The following is a 22937-nucleotide window of genomic DNA, read 5'->3' as shown; positions in this document are numbered from 1 at the left end:
TTTGACTGGTTGCCCCAGCCACTTTGGATAGCTTCCAACATACATAGAAACAAAATAAAAAATTATACATTTTTTAAAAAAATCTCTATAGAATATGGCCTTAAGACAGCTTGGTGGGTTATATAAACCCATATCCTCCAACATTTCTCCAATTAAAATAGGGACATCCTAAGGAAAAGTGGGATATTCCAGGATCAAATCAGAAACTGGTACGGCTTCTCTAAATCAGGGATGTCCCTGGAAAATATGGACACTTGGAGGGTCTGCAGGAGGGACAGAACTGGCATCACTGCATAGAGAAACAATAGAAACTGCATACCCTCACCTGTTTTGAGTTACAGTGGTACCTCAGTTTAAGAACAGCCCTGTTTACGAACTATTCGGTATACGAACTCCGCAAAACCGGAAGTAGTGTTTTGGTTAGCGAACTTTACCTTGGTCTACGAATGGAAGCCAAATGGTGGAAGGGCACCGGCAGCAGGAGGCCTCATAAGGGAAAGCGCACCTCAGTTTAAGAATGGTTTTGGTTTCAGAATGGACCTCTGGAACGGATTAGGTTTGTAAACCAAGGAACCACTGTACATATGTTTGCAAACAATGACAATAGACTTGTCACATAACTGAGGGAGGCAGTAGAAGTCTTTCTCCCTCTCCCTCTCCCCTCCCCCCGTGTGTGTGTGTGTGTTACGGGAGAAGGGGAGGGAGAGGAGGGAGGAATCTATTTGCCTTAATTCATGGTAGGGTTTTATTTGGGTGTCTCATAGTTGAGCCTCCCAGCTCCCAAACCCTTTGTGCTAGATTCCCATTTGGCTAAAGCAAAACTTAAAAATAAAAAAGTTAAGGGAGTAAAACACAAACAAACAAACAAACAACCCCCCGCCCCTGAAAATAGAAGTGTGGCTACAAATGGAAAATGCAGGACCAAGGGGAGGCCTCCCTCACTCTTGGCTGCCTTCCCGGGGTGGGAAGTATCTGTTTGCAATTTTAAAAAAATCTTGCAGCTGGAAAACCCCTAGCTCTCTGAGGCCACTTTGAGAAGTTGTAAATGTACTATACTCAATGGAGAAGGATAATTGACTGTGATGCACCATGGAAGTCCATGCCAACATTGTTAAGTTCATTTGGTCAATAATTGCTTTTGGGGACACCAGTTCTGCTGTACCATTAAAGATTCTACTCCCTTGGCAACATTAACTCACTAAGTGTCCCACCCACCCCCAACAGACCCAGTTTTCCATTTGTTCTGATCAGTGTTCGAAACTCCTATTGTTCTAGGTGCATTTTGTGACAGGGGATTTCATTAGCGCAAGCAGTTTCTGAGCTCTGGGTGCAGTAGTGTGACTAAGATTTCAGATTAAAACTGAGAGTGGAATGAAAGGAAGACCTTTTTCTGCCTCCCCACTTCCAGCTATTCTCTGAAGATTCTCACTTAGTGAGAAGAGACCCTCTTAAAAATATTAGGGGGGTGGGCAGGGGGAGGACTAGACCATGTGAAAAATGAACATAACATTTTAGCTGCAGCTCATTCATTTTCAGCTTTCTTGTTATTAAAAAGCGTGCACCCAGAACCTAGGTTTAAGGTGCCATTTAGCTCCTAACTTTCATATCTCAGTTTCTAACACTGAATGAAATTTATGAGTTCTAAAGTAACAGAATGATTTGCATGGGTCAGTCTGTATGTGCACAGTTGTACACTCACAGGCTCTGTTCTTGCAGCTCACAACAATAACTACAACACTTGTCATTTATAAAGTGTCTCAGCTGCTCACAGGTTTTGATGATATCCATTTAACCAAGAACCAAGAAGAGCCCTGCTGGATGAGGCCAAAGGCCCATCAAGTTCCGCATGTTCTCACAGCGGCCAACCAAATGCCTGTTGGAAGCTCACAACGAGGACTTGAATGCATGAACGCTCTTCCCACTTGTCATCCCCAGCAACTGACATGCAGAAGCATAATCCTTTGGGCAGAGGAGGCAGGCAATAGCCCTTGAATCTACCCATGGATAGTCTCATACTCCATTTATTTGTCCAATCCTCTGCTCAAGACATCCACATGGGACATCCAGTACCTCTTGTGGGTGCATTCCTCTCTAGGAAATACGATTTTGGGGGCACCAGAGTATGCAGCTGATAAAGCACCTGAGTTCAAAATAATCCTCCCTCACTTATGTAAATTGACTGAGTGCTCTTGAGACAATCACTCTTTCCCAGCTTAACCTACCCTGGCAGGGTTGCTGGAAAAATAATTGTGGGGAGTTTGAGATGTATGTAATGAACAAAAATGAAAAATGAATAAAAATTTTAAAAAGAAAAATAATTGTGGGGAGAACCATTTATCCTGAGGATAAGATAAAAAAATATAATGTATAACTCAAAACACAGGTCATGTCAGCAGGAGTGGACAAGCTGCCCACCTCAGTCCTCTGGAGATTTTCTCCATATGTGTGCTAAATGTGCTGGGAGCAGGGAGCACTTGAATCCTACTGGCCCTGCTCCCTTGACATTATGCAAAGGAGTACCTGTGGGTTTACAGTCCTACAAGCACAGGTGCTCTATGCAAAAGGGACACCTGATTGCATACAGGTTCCCAAAGGTGTGACACATTTAAAGGCATGTAGGGACATACATGCTTTATAGGGAAGGCCCATGCAGAAGGCCCCATGTTCAGTCCCCAACATCTCCAGGCAGGGCTAGGAGAGACACCCAGGTTCCAATCCTGGAGAGCTGCTGCCATTTGGTGTGGAAACAATACTGAACTAGATAGCCTAATGGTGCAATTCAGTATAAGTCTATTCAGCAGATGTACACCATATATTTTGCGAATCTTGGAGGAGGTTTGAAAAAGGCCCCTCATTTAATTCTGACGAGGCTCTGAAATTAAACCTATTCTCTCACTTTCCCTTCCTGGGAAGTGTTGCAAGATATTACTATAAATACCAACAACTCAGGTGACCAGTTCTGTCTGGAGCAAAAACACAAACCAAAAGGCAGTTGGTATTGTCCCCTGACGCCGCCCCCAGTCCCGAATGGCAAGTTATTAAAAAACCAGAGTCACTAGCTTGAACTGGTTATCATTAAGCTGACTAAACAAAAGCCTTTGGCCTGGTTGTTGGGGAGGAGGAAAAAAAGAGGGAGCAGTGGAATAATGGCTGAGTCATGACAGCTGCAGGTGGGGGTGGTTAGTTGGCGGGGCGACATTTCTGAAGAACAACATGTCATCCTCGGAAGAAACATGGAGTACAGGCTAGTAGAAAACAGACCCTTTGCGCAAGATTTATGCAGCACTCGAAGACAAGCAACAGACAAGGCCTTCTCCAGAACAAGCCCCCCACTCCCTTTACAACCAGAAAAGTGCAAACGTCCAGACTTCAACCACAATGCTAAAATCATGAGATGTTTCCGTAAGAAAGGATGTTTCAAAGATGGCAAAAATTATAGATGGCAAATCTTAGCAGCTGCAGAACCAAGGCATCCCATTAGACCTAGGCCTATCCATTTGGCCCGGGGTGGGGGGGGGACGACATGTCAGCCATGTCACACCCACCTGCCTTATAGTGAGGTGCAGGTGCAGCTGAGCCAAAAGGCTGGGCAGCTAATTGATGGGTGCTGCCTGTAACACCCTGTGCAGGTGCTTTGTTCAGGGGGCTTTGCAAGTGCCATCGTTACTGGTAAAGAGTTGTGCTTTACAGGCCCTGTCAGTCAGCTGTTTGGCAGGGCCTCCAAACCCCCTTTCAGCCCAGCCCAATTTTTATTCTGCCAATAATAAATATTAGGAGGAAGGCAGGCAGAACATCATCTGTACATGTACTGTACACACACACCCATCCAAATTAGTACAGTGGTACCTCGGGTTAAGTACTTAACTCGTTCCAGAGGTCCATTCTTAACCTGAAACTGTTCTTAACCTGAAGCACCACTTTAGCTAATGGGGCCTCCCGCTGCCGCAGCACCGCCAGAACACGATTTCTGTTCTCATCCTGAAGCAAAGTTCTTAACCTGAAGCACTATTTCTGGGTTAGCGGAGTGTGTAACCTGAAGCGTATGTAACCCGAGGTACCACTGTATTACAAACTCGCCCTTGGAAGATAGGTGAGCTAAGCATCACAACCACAATCTGAACTAATAATGTATGGATTGCAAACAGATGGCAGTGCCTTAAAAAAATAAAAAGTAACAATTTGAGATCTTTAACAGATGGTCAAGGATTGAGCTGTATGCAGCCTTGCTGAGTAAGATAATAGCAGATTGCATTTCACATCTTGGAATGAATGTCCCGAGTGGTGAATTAGTAAACTGCAGGTCATAATCACAAACAGTGTGCATAATTTTGGACTTAATGAAAACCCAATGCAGTTCATGTCCTCATCATATAAAGGCACCTTTTTGGATTTTGTGTGAAATAAAAGGTTCTGCTCCCATTTAGGAGAGCTAGTGATGTCTCTCTGGAAATTCCTTCTAGTCCTGCTAATGAATTAATTTCTGCAAATCTCTAATTTTTTGCTAATTTTATTCCCATGAAGAGCTTGTGACATCTTAAATAGGGGTGTGCCTTTCCCCCAAATGCTGCTGAACTACAACTCCCATCACTCCCCCTGACCATTGGCCATGCTGGCTAGGGCTCATGGGAGTTGGAGTTTGACAACATCTGATGACACCACACTCCAAATTCCTAATAACAGCTGCAAACACCTTTACATGGATGTTAAATAGTATTGGGGACAAGATGGTGCCCTACCATCAACTGTGAGGGGGGTGAAGCACAGTCACCCAGTGTTACTTTCTGAAACTGACCCTGCTGGTAGAAACAGAACCAAGGAGCACGGTGCCTCCAGCCCCTATCCCACAGAGGTGGTCCAGGAGAATATCATGGTCAAATAAGGGCAACAGGGTCATCCTCTCTCTGTTCCCTCTCCTAATAAATATATCAAGGCAACCAATGCTGATTTGGTCAAAAAACCATACCTAAAACCATTTACCTTTTCACCTTTGGGTCCAGGTGGCCCAACTGGGCCTGGTGCTCCTGTGTGCCCCTGCAAGAGAATGAAAGTGCATGTCTAGATCAGGCAGTGACCTTCCCTCTCCTCTAGCCTCCCTGCAGATACCTGGAAGGTGGTGGGGGGTTTGAGGGGCTCTGGTGACAGAGAAATTGGGCACCTGCTCACACCCACCAAGAAAGAGAAAGGTAGGAAGCCCAACGTTGGCACCATCATTGCATGGCTTTTGGAGCCAGGTGAAAGCTTTCCTCTTTACCCAGGCCTTTGGCCATTATGGCCTGTTAAGTGGGGGAGGGGGATGCTATTATGATTATGTTATTATAATGTGGTGTTTATTAGTATTATTATTATTATGCATAAATTATCTCCCTAATTTGTACACAGTCACGGGATCTTTGGATTAAAGGTGGTATATGAATCAAATAAATGAAAATAAATGAATACATTTTAAACTGTTTTTAATGTTGTGTTCTACATGGCTGTGACCCACCCTGAGACCTTACGGTGCAGGTGCAGGAAATAAAACAAGGCCTGATAATGACAGCAGCAATAACGATTATCTTGGCTGCAGAAATAATTCACATTGTGAAATTTCACACTCTGGAGTATGGCTGGGAAAAGGACACACAGACAGTCCAGAGTAATGGCTTACCTGATAGCCCTTTAAGCCAGGATGCCCTGGAGCCCCCATCCGACCTGGAGAACCCTGTGGGAACAAGGAAAGATAACCTCTGCTCCTGCCCTGATTTTCCTGCTGGCCCAGTCACTCATCTGGTGTTTCCAATGGACAAAGCTTTTCCTCTACGCCTGGGCACCTGTCCCTGGTTTCCTCTTATTCTCTCTTTACATTCTTTCGTTGGGCGAATTCATCAGTCTCTGTAGCTTTCAGTACTTGCTTTGTGATGAGGACTCACCCACCCTCCCAATCTCCTGTTCTTTCCATCTGCCCCAAATCTTTGCCTGTCAAATATCTCCAAGTAACTTGTGAGAGAGAATGTATGGATCGGCTTTGGACTTCAACTCCCATCAACCCCAGCCCCAACATGGCAAATGGTCAGGGATAATGAGATTTGTGGCCTAGGAACATCTTGAGGTAGGCACCATATATAGAGAGAAAGAGAGCATTTAATCAAAAAGAAATACATTTCTAAGTCATTTATGTAAAATGGCATTAAATATTAAATATATTTAAACAGTAAAAAAAAAAAGAAATTAAAAATAGCAAAAAAACAGTATAAAATGGAAGACAATAAAATTACCAGAATATAGCTAAAAGCAACAGTTTTAAAATAAAATACACAAACACAAGGTTCTGCACTGAGGTAGAAAGAACCAGATGCACAAATATAATATGGGGGACACCTGGCTTACCAGCGGGACATATGAAAAGGATCTAGGTGTCTTGGTGGACCACAAGCTTAACATGAGTCAACTGTGTGATGCAGCAGCAAAAAAAGGCTAATGCTATTCCACACTGCACCAACAGAAGTATTGTGTCCAGATCAAGGGAAGTTATAGTACCACTCTATTCTGCCTTGGTCAGACCATTCCAGGTGTACTGTGTCCAATTCTGGGCACCATAATTTAAGAAGGATGTTGACAAGTTGGAATGTGTGCAGAGGAGGGCAACCAAGATGATCAAGGGCCTGGAAACTAAGTCTTATGAGGAGTGCTTGAAGGAGCATGGAAGATGGAGCATGCTTGTTTTCTCCTGCTCTGCAGGGTAGGACTGAAGGCACTGGCTTCAAGTTACAAGAAAGGAGATTCCGACTAAACATCAGGAAAAACTTTCTGACAGTAAGAGCTGTTCGGCAGTGGAACAGACTCCCACAAGAGGCGGTGAGCTCTCATTCCTTGGAGGTTTTTAAGCAGAGGTTGGATGGCTGTCTGTCATGGATGCTTTAGCTGAGATTCCTGCACTGCAAGGGTTGTACTAGATGACCCTTGAGTACCTTCCAGCTCTAAGATTCTATGATTCTATAACCAGGCCTTAAGCTGATTAAACAATATATGGCATTTTAGACTGTGGGGAGGGATTATTGTTTTGTTTGTTACTATGTTATGTAGATTTGTATTTTTTATAATGTAAATAGCCCTGTGATCCTTGGATGAATGGCAGTATAGAAATAATAACAATAATAAATAAAAAACTAAGCACTATGTCATATTTCTCCCATTATGTCCCAGGCTGAAGTCCTACTTCCTTTTCTTAGTAACCCTTTGTCACCATTGACAATGACACTAGGATGAAAACATGAAGCTGCCTTATCCCATGTAGCTCAGTTTGGGATTCACTGACTGGAATTTGTCAGAGTAGTCAACATGGTGCCCTTTTTGGACTACAAGTCCCGTCAGCCTCAGCTAGCACGGTCAAAGGCCATGGATAATGGTTGTAGTCCAGCAATATCTGGAGTCCACCACATTGCGACCCCTGCTCTAAGATTTTAAAATGGGGTCTTCTCGGCCCCACCTAAAAGGGGAGATTCTAAACCTGGAATCTTTTGCATACAATGCATGCACTCTAGAAACTGAAAGTTCCAAGAAAAAAGAGCTCGGGAGAAGGTTCGGGGCACTGATTCATAGGTTAAAGTCAGGAAACCAATGGGAGAGCCAAGTGGGCCAAGGGTGGAGGAAACAGCAGATGATGCCAAGCGAAGCAGAAAAATAGCCTCTCAGCCTGGGATTTTACCCCTTTCCCCACGAACCCTAAAAAGAAGGCTGAAAGCCTGAAAGGGGAGCGTTAACCATGAATCTCAAAGTCTGATATCGCCTCAAAACCTCACTCACCCAGCATTTTGTGCTATTTTGAGCCATTAAATCTAGAGTTTTGTGTATCATCATGGAAGCGACGCTAGCTGTACTTTCCTCTTCTGCACAGCTCTTAGAGGCCTTTGGCATCCGTCCACACGCATTCCCAACCTCCACAATGCTGCTTTCATCCTGTAAGCTTACACTCCCATTTTTGCCCCCCTGATGTGGTAGGGAAAACTGCCACAGGATTACACGTAATGAGCCAACACGGTTCTCACCATTGCTCCCAGGGTTCCTCTGGATCCTTTGGGACCTTGAGTCCCCCTCAAACCCATCTTCCCTGGTGGGCCAGTCTCTCCAAGTTGTCCCTGGTGACCTTTGCTGCCCTAAAGAAAGTGTAAGCGTCAGTGATGGGAAACAAAAGACCTAATGCTCATGGTCTGGGCTGTACCACTCTGAACTACAGAGGGGGCTCAAAAATCTGAGTTCTCTGCCAGACAAACAAAATACAGAATATTTCCACAAAACAAAAACAAAGGAAAGTCGGGGGGGAGCCTAGCATGTCAAGAAGGCTGGCCAAGATTTAATCCCATACTCGTTTTAGGAATATAGGAAAGTGAGTTATCCTAAATCATCTGGATTAGGAATGGTGACCACCCAGATGCTGCTGGACTCCAACTCACAGCCAGAATAGGCAATGGTCAGTGATGATGAACAGCAGTTCAGCATCCGCTGGAGGGCTAGCAGTCTCCCATTCTTGATCTAGGTCAATATGGTCTACACTTACTGGCAGCAGCTGTCCAGGGTCTGAGGCAGGAGACATTCTTAGCCCTACTCGACAATGACAGCGACTGAAACTGGGACCTTTCTGCATGCAAACCAGATGCTCTGCCACTGAGCTGTGCCTCTTTTCTATTTTGGGGGAGACGAGGTTTGCCATCTCAGCGAGAACTATGCCAAAATGTAAGCAGGAATGGGAGATCAGGAACACCACAGGAACTGAGGAAGGTCTCATGCTGAGTCGGACTATTTGTCCATCCAGCTCAGTATTGTCCACACTGACTAGCAGGGGTTGTCAAGGGTTCCACACAGGGAGATTTTCCTAGCCCTACCTGGAGATACTGGGGATTGAGCCTGGGACCTTCTGCTCTATCATTGAGCTATGGGCGTTTCATAGAGCATCAACAGGAGCAGGAAGAACAGAGGCAACCATACCTTTAGTCCGGTTTTCCCCTTCTCCCCTTGTTGGCCTGGTTTTCCTTCTGGTCCCTGAGGGGAGAAGGGAGAGAAAGAGAGACCACCCCTTCATTATTCAACACCTTCCAAAGGAGACCAGAATATTAGCAGATAGACTTTTTCACACTGGTGCCCTTTGCACACAACTCCCTTCTATTCTTTCTAAGAAGACAAAAAACACCTGCTACCAGATTATACCAAGTGTTCCCATAGTGACTAATCAGATGGCTGTGCCATGCCCACAAACAGGACATGAGTGCAGCAGCAACTCTAGCCACTTGTGATTCCCAGAATGAGCTCTTCACACTTCTTTCGCTTTACGCCTTTCTTGCAGGTTCCTTTTATGAAATCGCTAATTTATCTTAGGTGTGTCCAACTACGCTGCTGCTGTTCTTTCGAATGTGATTTCCCTATTTAACAACCTCATTTGGGTGGTTATTTGCATTTTCAAATGATTATGAAAGGGTTGGTTGGTTGCAAGATGCCTCAAAAGTCTGGAGGCAGAAAGGTGAGATATTTGGGGTTGAATCCAAGTAAGTCCCACCCATAATGAACCCACTGAAATTCATGCACCTAAGTCAGTCATGCCCAACTGATTTCAATGAGTCTACTGTTAGTAGCACTAGCCTTGGATGCAATGCTAATGTTTTCACCTACTGTATTACAGTTGTATCCAAGGCTATACCATTCCCAACCATTAGGCTCTTAGGCTGCACAAGGAGAGGTGAAATTCCTTTTTTGACACAAGGTGCAATAGCCTTGTCCACTTTTGCATCTGGTCACCATGCTGTGAAACTGCATTTTTGTTCACTCATATATTTTTTGTAGAGTCCAATGCCATCACCAAATCCAGTTTTTTTATGTTGTCTTCCCATAGTTTGCAACAGTTTTTTTAAAAAAAAAATATTGATATTGAAATTTTTACAGTAGATTAGAATAAATTATAAAGAAGAAAATAGAGACAGTAAAATGGGGGAGGAAGAGGAAGAAAAAAGCACTAATCATCACAACAGCACTAATGAAGTGTCATTAAAATGTGATTAGAATTACAAAAATATACAATGTATACATACATAGATTGACTTATTGTATGCCTTGTGTATATATCGATTCACGAGTCACTACGGTTTTGATAAACACTTTCCAAATATCATTAAATCTGTCCATAGATAATCTTCATCTGAAGGTGATCTGCTCATAGGTTGCAAGAGTTGTTAGGTTGTCTGTCCATTGTTCAAAGGAAGCCATATTTTTGTCTTTCCAATGTATCAATATTAATCTTTTAGTAGATGTAAGGTCCTGGAGAATCCACTTATGTTGATCATTTGTTAAGTCCCATGTACAGTGGTACCTCGGGTTAAGAACTTAATTCATTCTGGAGGTCCATTCTTAACCTGAAACAGTTCTTAACCTGAGGTACCACTTTAGCTAATGGGGCCTCCTCCTGCTGCCGCGCTGCCGGAGCACGATTTCTGTTCTTCTCCTGAAGCAAAGTTCTTAACCTGAGGTACTATTTCTGGGTTAGCGGAGTCTGTAACCTGAAGCGTATGTAACCTGAAGCATATGTAACTCGAGGTACCACTGTATTAGGAATATTGTTTTAAGATGATGTTATCTTCTGAAATTTGTAACTCTTTCCCCACAACAGTTTTTAATACATCGTAGTATTTTTTCCAAATTTTTTTGCTAACATTGAGCACTGTATAAACATATGTTTCTACAATGCATTTTCCTTATTGCATCTCCAACAGCATGTTGTTCTTGATAAAACATGTTTATGCAATTGTGATGGAGTCCAATACTTTTTTGTTGTATGAGTCGTAATTTATAATCTAGCGACACACTGAAAATAGAGGCTAGTATATTTTCTCATTAAATCTTTATTCCATTCATTTCTCAATGTGTGTACATCCAATTGATTAATAGACATTAAATATCTATAAAAAGTAATAGCTGGGGTTTTTTAGTCTCTAAGGATTCAATCAGATGTTCAAATATCTCCAGCTTCTTAGATGCTGTAAAAACTACTGGTCCAAATAAAGATGTTAGCGTACATTGTAATTGTAGACATTGCCTTTGTGACATTCCTGTTAAGTGATACCTTTGTTTTAAGGTAATGTAAGTTTGTTTGTTTTTTTAAAAAAGGTCATTCTCATCTATTAACTGATCTAAAGATAATATACCCACATCCATCCAATTTTTCCACAATACTGCCCACCCCAATTTTTATAGTTGGATTTCCCCATAGGGTCAGTTTACTGTGGGAAAAATTATCAAATTTGTTTTTATTAGCCACCATATTCCATATTTTCCTGACTGATTTAATTGTTTCAGGAGGATTTTGAATTGTGATGTATCTTGATCTCAATGTTTTCCATTCAAGTTGTGGAGTTTTATATTCAAGGCATGCTCAAGTGGGGGAAATTATTGTTGGATGCATGTAGTCTGGAAAAATTGAGATTTTATTTTTCTCCCAGATTAATGATATGTTCACTGACCATTCATTTTGCGGTTTTTAAAATAATATCTCTTAACTCAATATGAATAAATTTAATTATAAGCAAATCTGAAGGATCTATAGTTTTTCCTTTGGCAAATTGAAATTCTGGGGGCATGATTTATTTCCAATGGAATATTTGCTCTCAGCTGTAGCAATTTTCTGAGGAAATCCTCCATGACCTCTACCAGATTGCCTTGGGTTGGAATATTGCCAATGCCATCTATATGCGGGTTGCATCTAAGAGATTAACTTTCCAGAAATGTTACTCTGTTGTCCAGAATTTTGTAATTGGCTTCTGTCTAGGCTTCTTGTAAAGTTAAGTACTTTTCACAGGACTCCACTCAATTGCATGTTGCTGTTAAATCTGAGATTTCGGTTTTGAAAGTGGTTATCTCACACTTAATATCATTTTTTAAAAAAAAATCTAAGGCTGTAATTTTAAGACCCACCTCAGTTTGTTTATCTTGCATCAGTTTGAGACACCTGGTCTGTGCCACAATTTCCTTAAGCGTATTGTCAATAAAACTATTTGACGCCATCTCTCTCTCTCTCTCTTTGCTGCTAATTTAATGTGTGTCAAAGGATGGGACGATGCAGGTATGAGAGTAGGAGATTCTTAATTGATTGCAAATCATCTTTGAAGTCCAGACAAGTCAATGGTTAAACCAGTTATGAGTAAATAAGAGAGAGTATTACAGCGCCATATTGCTAGCTAGAAGTTCTGTAACCTTTTCTTTCTTTTTTCTTTCACAGCAGAAGGCAATTGCAGCACCAATCTGTCCAGCATGAACAGACAAACCACTGCTGTAGCTTTTAAGGGCTACTGTGCATTTAGTTAAAAATTTCCTCCTTGTGGCTTCTGCTCCTTTTTATTACTTCCTGTTCAGAGCTAATCAGTGATGATTTTCTTCGTAATAGTCATCTTCTGTTCCACTGAGAAGTGGGGACTTCAATAAGTGGTGTCCTTGCTTTACTTATTTTTCTTATTTTCCTGGAAGACCTGCTCCCTGCCTTGCTGGCCTTTCCACCTGGCCTGGGGAGGGGGGCAGGGCCTGACTGACTCCAGCTACAAAAGCAGAGGCTGCTAAAGGGGCCAGAGACCATCCTGGATGTCCCTTAGTGCAAAACCAGGTCTTTGAGCCTGAGCTTTCATAGCCACCACCTACCATGAACCACCACTGACAGGATTGGCAACAACAGCAGCAGACATATTCTGTGCTTATGAAAAGATTTTATTCTCTTGTTAATTGTGCTGTTTTAAATATGCATTTTATATTTGGTTTCCTTTAGTCATTTTTTCTTTTGAAACATTTAAGATCTTTTTTGTTAACTTTGCTGTGTTAAATGTGCATTTTGTAGTTGACCTTCTTTGTATTGTTTTATTTTGAAATCTTTAAGATAAAATTTTAGTTTCCTACTCATTATGTTGCTCTCAGTGTATACTTTATATTTTACTTTCTTCAGTAATGTTTTATTCCAGATTTTTAATTTGATATTTTAATGCATTGTAAACCACTTTGAGATTTTTTTCCTTAAAAATATAAAGCAGTACAAAAATGCCAGAGTGAGCAGAGGAGGAATGACCACTGGGAGGAGCACAGAGAGAAGAAGCCCCTGCACCTGCAGCAGCACAACCTGACACCTTCATCGGCCCCAGCTGCAACAAAACATGTCTCTCCTGTATCAGTCTCTACAGCCACAGCAGGCATTGTAACCGTCCAGCAGTTTGACTTTACCCCCAAAGGTGCACTCCTCCATTGTCCTCCGAGATAGACAAATACCAACCAACCAATAGTAATCCATGCCCCAATAGCACCCAGGCTGGATTACTTTCCTAGTGCTGGAATCCTCAATGTGGTGCCTACAGGTACCAAAGGACCCACAGTGATCTACTAGGGTGCCCATGAGGTTCTCTAATCCCCTTTGCTCAAGATTATAATTTATAATGGCTCTGTGAGTTTTTCTTCACTACCTCAAGCAGTGCTCACATTATCAATGGCTACTAGCTACAATGGCTATGTACTCCCTCTAGTATTGGAGGAAATTTGCCTCTAAATACCAGGTGGTGAGAATCACAAGATGAGAGTGCCCTCTTGCACTCAGGTTCTGCTTGTGGGCCTCTCAGAGACACCTGGTTGGCCACTGTGAGGGCACGATGTTGGACTACAGTGGTACCTTGGGTCACAGATGCTTCAGGTTACAGACACTTCAGGTTACAGACTCCGCTAACCCAGAAATAGTACCTCAGGTTACGAACTTTGCTTCAGGATGAGAACAGAAATCGCATGGTGGCAGTGGGAGGCCCCATTAGCTAAAGTGGTATCTCAGGTTAAGAACAGTTTCCGGTTAAGAACGGACCTCCAGAACGAATTAAGTTCTTAACCTGAGGTATCACTGTAGATGGGCCTTCAGGGCTCTTATTTTAATACTCTATATAAAGAAACAAAAGATGGTTTTTGCAAACATATTTTTATTTGCTTGCTGATCTTGCATAATTAATTGCATATTGCAGAATCTAGCTTTTAACAATACTTTGGAATATGCTGGGATACAAAAAATCAGGATACAAATCCCCAGTTAGGAAAAACCCCCAGACAGGAGCTGTCCTTGTAACCTTGTGTTGCAGCTGGTTCACATAAACAAATATGACATAGGAGAGAGAGACTCCAGCACTCTGCCATTTCCTACTGTTCTGCAGGTTTTTATATGAGATCTTCCCATTAATAAACATTCACACAGAGAAAGAGACTGAAAGGATTCAGGAAATTAGTGGGATTATTAGAGGCAGCCACTTCAAGACATCAATGTTTCAGACTTATCAGAACCACATTTCATAGGCACTCTTCCCCCATCCTGACTAAGCAGTAGGATTTTTATGCAGGGGCTGGGGGAGAGAAGAGACTGTAGCTAAAGGCACGGAAGGGCCATTTGTGTCTGATGGTGAGGGATAAGGGAGAAAATGTATTCTGTTTGCGTTTAAAAGCAAACTGACCTAATTCGCACTTCCTGAAACAATATAGGAACCAAAACAGTGAACATCATTCAAAATTTGCCCTAATGACTGTGCAGCCCTCCAGCTTGCTGGAGAATCAGTCAATGTGGTGTAGGACTTTGTGTTTCAGTGAAGGGCCAGCTGAGCGTCTTTCTCTCTTTGTTTGCCCCCATTGCCTTATTTTCTGATGCCACATCCATTATAAAAATGTGCCTCCGTTATCAGAAGCTGGTGGCAGCTGTGTGAGGCTGCCCAGTGAAGTGAACGAACCACTGGAATGCCCTTGCCAGCCCTCTTCCATACGGACAGTTACTGACTGACCTTTGGATTTTCAGAGCAGGAAGGAGTACACTGAATCTGAAAAGGGATATTGTAAAGCTGGGGAAGGCACATGGGCAACCAAAACAAGAAGACTTGGAGCATATCCCCTGTGTCAGAAAGCTTGCGCTTTTATAGCTTAGGAGGAAAGTGGTTAATTATGCATGGTTCAGGAAAAATAGGTAGTCCTCCTCCCTCTTGGGACCGGGCCCTGAGTGTTCTGAGTATTTGCAGGGACCGGGCCCCGCGTGCCGTGAGTATTTGCAGGGACCGGGTCCCGCGTGCTGTGAGTATTTGCAGGGACCGGGCCCCGCGTGCTGTGAGTATTTGCAGGGACTCTCTCCACACAGCCCTCCCCAATGTACAGCAGGGCTAGTTCTCCTCTCTTCCTCCAAAAGTCCAACACCATCTCCTTTGTCTTGCTGATATTAAGGTGCAAGTTGTTCCCTAGGCACCATGTAGATATTTTTTGGACCTCCCCTCTATACGCTGATCCGTCTCCACCTGTTATTAAACCCATTATGGTGGTGTCTTCTGCAAACTTAATAATTGCAGTAGACAGGTATGCATGCAGTATGTATACAATGAATACAGGTAGGGACTTAGCACACATCCCTGTGGTGTGTCAGCGCTGATTTTTAAGGAATTAGGTATATATGATGGTGACAATGATAGTATGGTACAATATGTCAGATGAGATCATGGCTGTTAACAGAAGAACTAGCACAAGTGGTGGAATGCCTGTCATTTAAAGCTGCTGTTTTTGAAACACACAGAAGTAACCTGAAGAGGAAGAGCTGAGCTACCTGCTCAGTAAAAACAAAACAGGAGCTTTCTTGTTTTTCCTAAGAACACTGTTTCACTACCTAGGAGCTTTGCAATTTCTTTCCTGGAACTGCAAGACGTCTGTTCTTTCAACATTCAGACCCTGCAGAAAGGGCAGCCTATTATGAAAAGCCACAGTGCTCGGCTACAGACAGCAATTGAAAATCCATCAGCCGGGCTTCTGCCAGTTGGCCCAGCTCCTTCTGTGGCTTCTGGCTCATCGGTTGTACGATGAAGGAGGAAAGTGAAATGCTTGGTCCCTCGCAGAAGAGGTAGAGGATGTTTCACAGAGCAACAGCTACTGCATGGCATGGGTTGCAATTAGCTCCTGGCTCACCCGCTAACGACTGGAAAGGTGCATATAATGGAACCTTTGGTTCATGTTAGCCACAGGGGGGTGACTGAATGGGCAGCAATGTTTTTGACAGTGTGCTATATGCTTGCAGTTAGGATGCAGAAGGAAGTACTTTTGAACAGGAGTGTGTGTGGAATGGACTCGGTCCCCACATTTCTCCCTGGTGAGCACTAAAGAAGGGCAAATCTGATGACTTTGGCTTTTGTCACATTTTGCTGGTTTCCAGTCTTAAAAGTTCAGCTCACATATCCACACCAGTTTGTGATTTTTTAAAAAAGAAATCATGAAAATTCACCAGCATTTTACTGCAAATTTCTGCTAATGTACACTAATTTTTGTATGCAATTTTCCATAATGCAATGCATTTATTTTTGTTATTTGCACTAATATGTATATGCATTTTATGTACACTTTACTTTAGTATATGAATTTGTGTGGACTTTGCGTGGCTGGAGCATTGCCTTGCAAAATTCAGAGGGCAAATTTAAAAGGATAGCTGTGCTTTGATTCACGTTTTGTTTTGGAAAGTGCAAATTAGGTCAGTTCGAATCAAATTCCCCCACCCCCACCCCTAGCCAAGCACAGATGTAAAGCCTGTGAGTTGCAGCCAACTACATTCTACTCAGAGGATACCCATTGTATTTAATATACCTATGTTTGTCATGTCCCTCAATTCCAATGGTTCCACTCTGAGTGGGACTAATGATCAGCACATGTATCAAATCCCAATTGCCTCTTCCTTTGTACTTTTCTCGCTCCTGTGCTTCAGCTGGGCTCACACCTGCAATCTCTTCTCTGCCATCTCCTTGGATTGACCAAATGTTTTGTTTGGCACATTTGGTCAAAGAGAACGTCAGGGACCACAAAGTGAGCTCAGGACAAGAGAGGGAGTTGTAGTTGTGCCACATGGTAACACAAGAAGCTGCCTTATACTGAGTCAGACGTGGAAACATGCCTCCCCTTTGGGGTATCTGGTTGGACACTGGGCAAAAGGGATGCTGGACTAGATGGGGCCAATCTCACACTCCTAACATAAAAAAAGCAACCTTCAGATGTCTTCAGAGGAAGCAAACAAATAGGATTCTGCTACATGATAGTTGCCCTGCCCCCCAAAAGTGCAGAACGTGACAAAGATAGAAACGGAGGAGCAGATAAAGGTTATGGGATGGATCAGGAAAAAGGGGAGGCAGGCCTGCAGGTGGTATGAAGCAGAGGCAAGCAGCTGAGCTAGGAAACATTTGTAAGACTGAAAATGTAGTTATTACACAACTTATCTGAGCTAGCGTTTAGCCTGTGTTTGTGTGTGCGCGCACGTGCGTGCATGTGTGTTTTAAAATCAGACTATATAAAAATATGTACTAAAATTTGAGATGGCACCATAACACTGCAATAAAGAATAACAGAGGGAAGTGATTACAAGCTGGCAAAAATATATTGGTTCCATCATGCACTTTGGTGTACAGACAGAGGGCTAACAAAGAAACTGGTCTAGTCTATTTACTGGTGTTGTATAACTCAACACTGCTTGTATGAGTGTAGTTGTTTTTAAAAGTCATTGGTTCTTGTAAAATGGGTGAGAAGTTTGGGTTTTCTTTTTTCTTTTTCTTTTTTTTTGCAGAGTCTAAAAGACAGGAGCAGCCCCTGCTGTGAGATGGCTAACCGTATTCCTGGCATCAGTAGTGGGTGTCTGGGAGCCCTTCCTGCTCACCAGATTAAGATACTATAAAGCTACAGTCAGAGTTATGGGCAAACTCCATGTCACATAAATAACAATTTTGAGTAAGTCAAAGAAAATCCTGCAGGTGTGTGCAACTGATGCAAATATGCAGGTGACGACCATTTTAGGTGTGTGCAAAGCCACTTCTGAGCTCGAGAGGAGGGGGTGTTGCGGGCCATCCCCTTCCCACACACGCGGGGGCTGAGTTTAGCCCCCGCGTGAAGAGGGAATTCCTGGGCGTGCCCGCGACCTGGCCCACCAATTGGAGGGCAGGGGAGGCATGGCCTAGCCCCATTTAAGGCCAGGGCGCCCGGGGACTGCCCTCTTTGCCCCCGTTCCTGCTGCCCGGTTTTTCCCATCCCACCCACCCTTTAGGACTAGCTAGCTTTGACCTTGCTATGGACTTCGGTTGGTCGCCGCAAGGGGCCTGGTAGGAATTTTTCCAACTTGGCGCACTTTTAGCCTTTTGGTTTTTTCGCCTACCTCGTAGCAATCGTCACAACTTCGGTATTGGCGGTTAGGCATTGGCAGGGGTAATTGCGCCATCACCTTCCCCCAATGAAAAGGGGTAGTCCGGTAGAGGACTCCGGGGGGCGTTGCCTTGTCTGAAACCTATGGGGGTAAGGGCCTCTGGCACGCCCCCGAGTGGTGACACCCATGGGATCCTAGTTGGCGTACTTCAACAGGACCCCCACGGCTTGTGGATAACCCTTCCCGGTCTCCATGCCGGATAGTCAATAGGAGCCAATGCCTAAGGCCAATACCTTCCAATTCCTGTAATCAATAAAGTTGTGGCCTTTTTATGCCCATTAACCTTAAATAACATGTCCTGTGTCTTCATTTCTCTTGGGGGGAGGGGTTTCGCCATGCAACTGATGCACAATTGCCAATGCACAGGTCCTTTTGGACCCAGAAGAAGGAGTAATGGGGTTGTAAAGGGGGTGGGGCAGGGTACGATGGGGTGGGGTTCACTTAGATGTGCTCTGCCGACACGTGCAGGAACCAGAAATGGAACCTCCGTGAGATTTGATCGCTGTCTGTAATACAAACTCTGCCCCATCCTCCAAAGTTTCATTTTGTAACCTGTGCTAATTAAAAGCGATTCACATTTGAAAGTTTTACATAGTTATGGGAACTTCACAATCTGGTGGAGGAGTTTGGATGAGCAGAGCCAAGCATCTCATCTGGGGCAGAAGGGAGCCTGAAGGGTTACCTTTGTGTCCCACAACCCCCCACCCCGGTACATAAGAAAATATGCAGCGTATCAAATTGCTTTAGGAACCTTGGTAGGTATGTGAAATCACCAAAATATGTGAAGACCCATGTAAGAATAGAAAGGGTACAAACAACACCCACACCCTGAAAAAGAAGGAAAAGGAAAGATGCCAGTATGGTTAAACAGCAAAGTAAAATTATTCGAAGAAAAAGCAAGTGATTTTGCAAACTCACTCGAACGCCGGTGGGCCCAGGGTATCCAGGAGGTCCTTCTTTTCCTTTGATGCCTTCCTGCCCTTTGTCTCCTGTTCCTCCTTCTAGGCCTGGTTCTCCTTTGTCTCCCTGGAAGAGTGACATGGGTAAATTGCTTTTCTGTTTTTCCTCACAGGTTGCCCTGTGTTTCACCAGCAAGGAAAAAGAATGTGACAGAAATCCGGCATAGTTCAACACAGAGACTTCCCCCCCCCTTGTCCCCCCACCACCACTTGTAGCCCAATCAGTGCAAGGAACAGGGCTATGGATGCAGTGCTGGATATAACATTTAATCAAGCCCTGCCATTGCTGATCAGGAGTTAGGACTACTATTTGATTTATGGCATTCACAAGCCACGATAAGGGCCATTGGCTTTCAAAGGGGAGTAAACAAATTATTGGCCCTTAGCTATGACAGTTAAAATGAAACCTCCAGGTCCAGAGGTAGTGTACCTCTGAATAAAAAGGTAAAGGTACCCCTGACCATTAGGTCCAGTCATGGCCGACTCTGGGATTGCGGCGCTCATCTCTCTTTATTGGCTGAGGGACCCGGTGTACAGCTTCCAGGTCATGTGGCCAGCATGACTAAGCCGCTTCTGGCAAACCAGAGAAGCATGGAAACACCATTTACCTTCCCGCTGGAGTGGTACCTATTTATCTATTTGCACTCTGACGTGCTTTCGAACTGCTAGGTGGGCAGGAGCAGGGACCGAGCAATGGGAGCTCACCCCATCACGGGGATTCGAACCACCGACCTTCTGATCGGCATGTCCTAGGCTCTGTGGTTTAACCCACAGCACCACATGCGTCCCGTGTACCTCTGAAGATCAGTTGCTAAATGCTGCATGGAGGAGAAAACAGCAAGCAAAGGCTGTTGCCCTGTCTTCATACTCTGCTAGGTTTCTTTTTGGGAGTACATGACTGAATTCTGTTGGAAACAGAATGCATGCTCTTATGCCCCCTAATAAAAGTGTGTTACGGTAAGGGAAGGGCTGGACTTAGCACTGAGAAACCCAAGTTTGGATCCCACCTCAGCCACACCAGGAAGATTTTAGGCAAGTTGCAGGCTCTTCTGTGCAATGGGCTTACATCTGTCTCAGGGATTTACAGTGGCAATTATTGCTCTATGCAGTCTACAAGTACTTCATTATTTACACATACTTGTTATTGCTAATAAACCACAGCACCAGATCCCAGCACTCCTTTGAGAACATGGTCTGCCAGCTCTATGTCCAATTCACATTTGACTGTTACAAATTTATAAAGCAGAGGGGGAAGTGAATGAAGATACCAGCAGGGAAATTTCATTAATGCTGCATCTTTCTTCATCGGCCAAGAGAGGGATGCAGTTCCAGCCAGACTTGAATGGCAGGAATAGGGAGTCTTTTTCAGAAAAAGGGCCACATTCCATTCCAGGCAACCATCCAGGGGCCACATGCCAGTGGTGGGGAGGGCCAGAGGCAAAAGTGGGCGGGGCCATCCATGTAAATTTTAGTAGGCTAGTTTATACACATGCTCACTCACCCTTCTCTATCCCCCATTCAGAAAATGGATGGCAGAAAAAGGACATTCCTCCATCACAAGCTTTTTTTAGTTTTTTGTGCTACTTGCTCAGGAATGAAGACCTAATACTCCACAATCAGCATGAAAACACAGCCAGAAGGTGGTTATGGAGGGCTGGAACAATCCATTCCTTTTCTACCAGCCAGTTTGGTAGAAGTCAATCATTTTTATGAGCCTGCTAAATGGCTAGTAGCTTGCTTTTCATGCTTCAGGGCATGGCACCCCCATTCTCTGTGGTCAGTATGGAAATGCAGGCTAATATATTGGGGGGGGGGCTAGCTAGTAAACTTTGTGGGCTTCTTTACAAGACTGATCTAATGTCCCCATTTGAAAGAGGCAGCGGCCAAGCTGTCATCTCACAACATTCATGCAGAACTTTCATCCTAGGTTCCCAGAGCAAATTTATATCAAATTACCTATTGACATTTGCTCTGATTCAGCGCTACACTGTGGGTTTTCCTGGGGGAAAGTGGTGGGGCACATGGAAACATGGATGAGCCCTAGGTCTGTCTCCATACAGTTGGGTTGTTTTTTTAGTCCTACCATTTCCCCTGGAAAAATTCACTGTTCACAGCTGAATCAGGACAAACAGCAATCCACAGAAACCCTGACTTCCATTTGTTCTGATTTAGTGATAAACGGCTAGTTTTTTGGGGACAGAGTGGTGGGAAGAAAGAAAAAGAACCCTGTTCAGAAATGAAAGTGTGGATTTGTGCCTGGAAAGTGCAGCGCAAAAGGAAGTCTGGATGAGCCCGAAGCAACAGAATGGATAAGCTCCCTGAAAGTAGCAAACCCACACAGCAGGGAATGAATTTCAGGGACAAATCCAGCAAATTCACTGAGCAAGCAGACCTACTTTCGCATGTGCACTGGAACTACCGCTCCCTCTTTTTTCCCCTGCGCACCCCACATACTCTTCCTAATCTGCTCCAGAAGGTTGAGGGGAAACCCCAGAGCAGATTGGGGGGAGGTGGGGGGGAGCGCGGAGGAATAAGAGAGAGAAAGGAAGCTCTGCAGCATGAGCAGGAATCGCTTCACTCAGGAAATAACTTTGGTGGATACAACCCTCTGTCTCCATGAGACACTAATTTTCTATTTGCAGGGAGTATTTACAAATGATTTTATCCATTTGCTGCATGCAGTGGATCCGTTCTCTTAACCACTCCTCTTCACTCTGCCGCATGCAAAGAAAGCCAGGCTTTGGTCAAACATCTGAGCAGCAAAAAGCAGCCAGATCATTTAGCTGAGGGCAGGAAAGGAACCATTCAATAAGCCTGCAGGGGGGCGGAGACACAGCAAGAGGTTAAAATAAGGGATTATCTTGTAAGAAGAGATTGTCTGGCTCAGACGTTCATGAGAGATGGCAGCAGTGAAGAGCAGCAAATCATATTGCTGGATTGACACAATAAGCTGCTGGAGATTTTTTCGGCAGAGTTTTCCAGGAATGGAAGTACTTGAGCTCATACAGTTATGGAGTCCAGTGGGAAAATAACAAAAAGGAAAATATATACATTCCTGAGGCTTCAACTGTGTAAGGCGGGAGTGATTTCAGGCTCATGCAAGAGAAAGAAGATTTGGGTAAATCAAGATTCAGCTAAGCAGGGCCTTTCTTGAGGAAAAATCACAAAACTGTTACCTTTAGCCCATCTGGCCCTAGAGGGCCGCTGTCACCTTCAAGGCCCAGATCGCCCTACGAAAGAAACACAGGGAAGTTGTCAGTGCTTGCAACCATCACAGATCATCACCAGGCTAGCTTACGGGGTGCAGAGCCCAAACCACTCTGTCCTTGAGCACCTGTTTGGCACATTGTATAGCATCCACCACCTTATTTTGCTTGAAGCAGTCACCTCCCTCTCCCTAATTGTAGGCACAGTCCCGAGTGAAACCTGACCACCAGCTCATTTTAGGGCTTACTCACACACACCTTTGCCTCACCCTTTCCAGCTACAGGTCCATGTCTGAGTGTTCTTTTTTTCACACCCTGGAGCTTTCCTTGTGAAAACCCACTCTTTAGTGCTCAAACTTCAATTCTGGTTTTCCACAGTGTGCTGTAAAGGGTGGGTTTTTGCAAGGGAAACTCCAGAGCAGAGAAAAATGAAAAAAAGGTGTTTGGGCACAGAGCTTTAAATACAGACCATGTCTGGAAAGCGTGAAGGAAATGTAAGCATGGATAAGACTTTAATCTCCATCTTGGTAAAGGCTGTGACTCAGTGGTAGA

At 44.0% G+C, this 22937-nt stretch overlaps 1 protein-coding gene across 4 annotated transcripts in view; it reads right to left on the bottom strand.

Annotated features, from left to right (window-relative positions):
• Nucleotides 1-22937, bottom strand: part of COL27A1 (collagen type XXVII alpha 1 chain) — a 245466-nt gene that overhangs the window by 38928 nt on the left and 183601 nt on the right. For all 4 annotated transcript variants that reach the window (XM_083721577.1, XM_083721578.1, XM_083721579.1 and 1 more), the window contains 6 exons: nt 22356-22409; nt 19139-19246; nt 8962-9015; nt 8025-8132; nt 5648-5701; nt 4978-5031 (listed from right to left, as the gene is read on the bottom strand). In XM_083721577.1, the coding sequence (XP_083577703.1) occupies nt 4978-5031; nt 5648-5701; nt 8025-8132; nt 8962-9015; nt 19139-19246; nt 22356-22409 (432 nt within the window). The remainder of the gene's footprint in view (nt 1-4977; nt 5032-5647; nt 5702-8024; nt 8133-8961; nt 9016-19138; nt 19247-22355; nt 22410-22937) is intronic.

The sequence above is a fragment of the Podarcis gaigeae genome (genome assembly GCF_964106915.1).
Source record: "Podarcis gaigeae genome assembly, chromosome: Z".
Lineage (NCBI taxonomy): Eukaryota > Metazoa > Chordata > Lepidosauria > Squamata > Lacertidae > Podarcis > Podarcis gaigeae.
The sequence above is the reverse complement of the archived record's forward strand: the minus strand, read 5'-3'. Positions and strand labels throughout refer to the sequence as shown.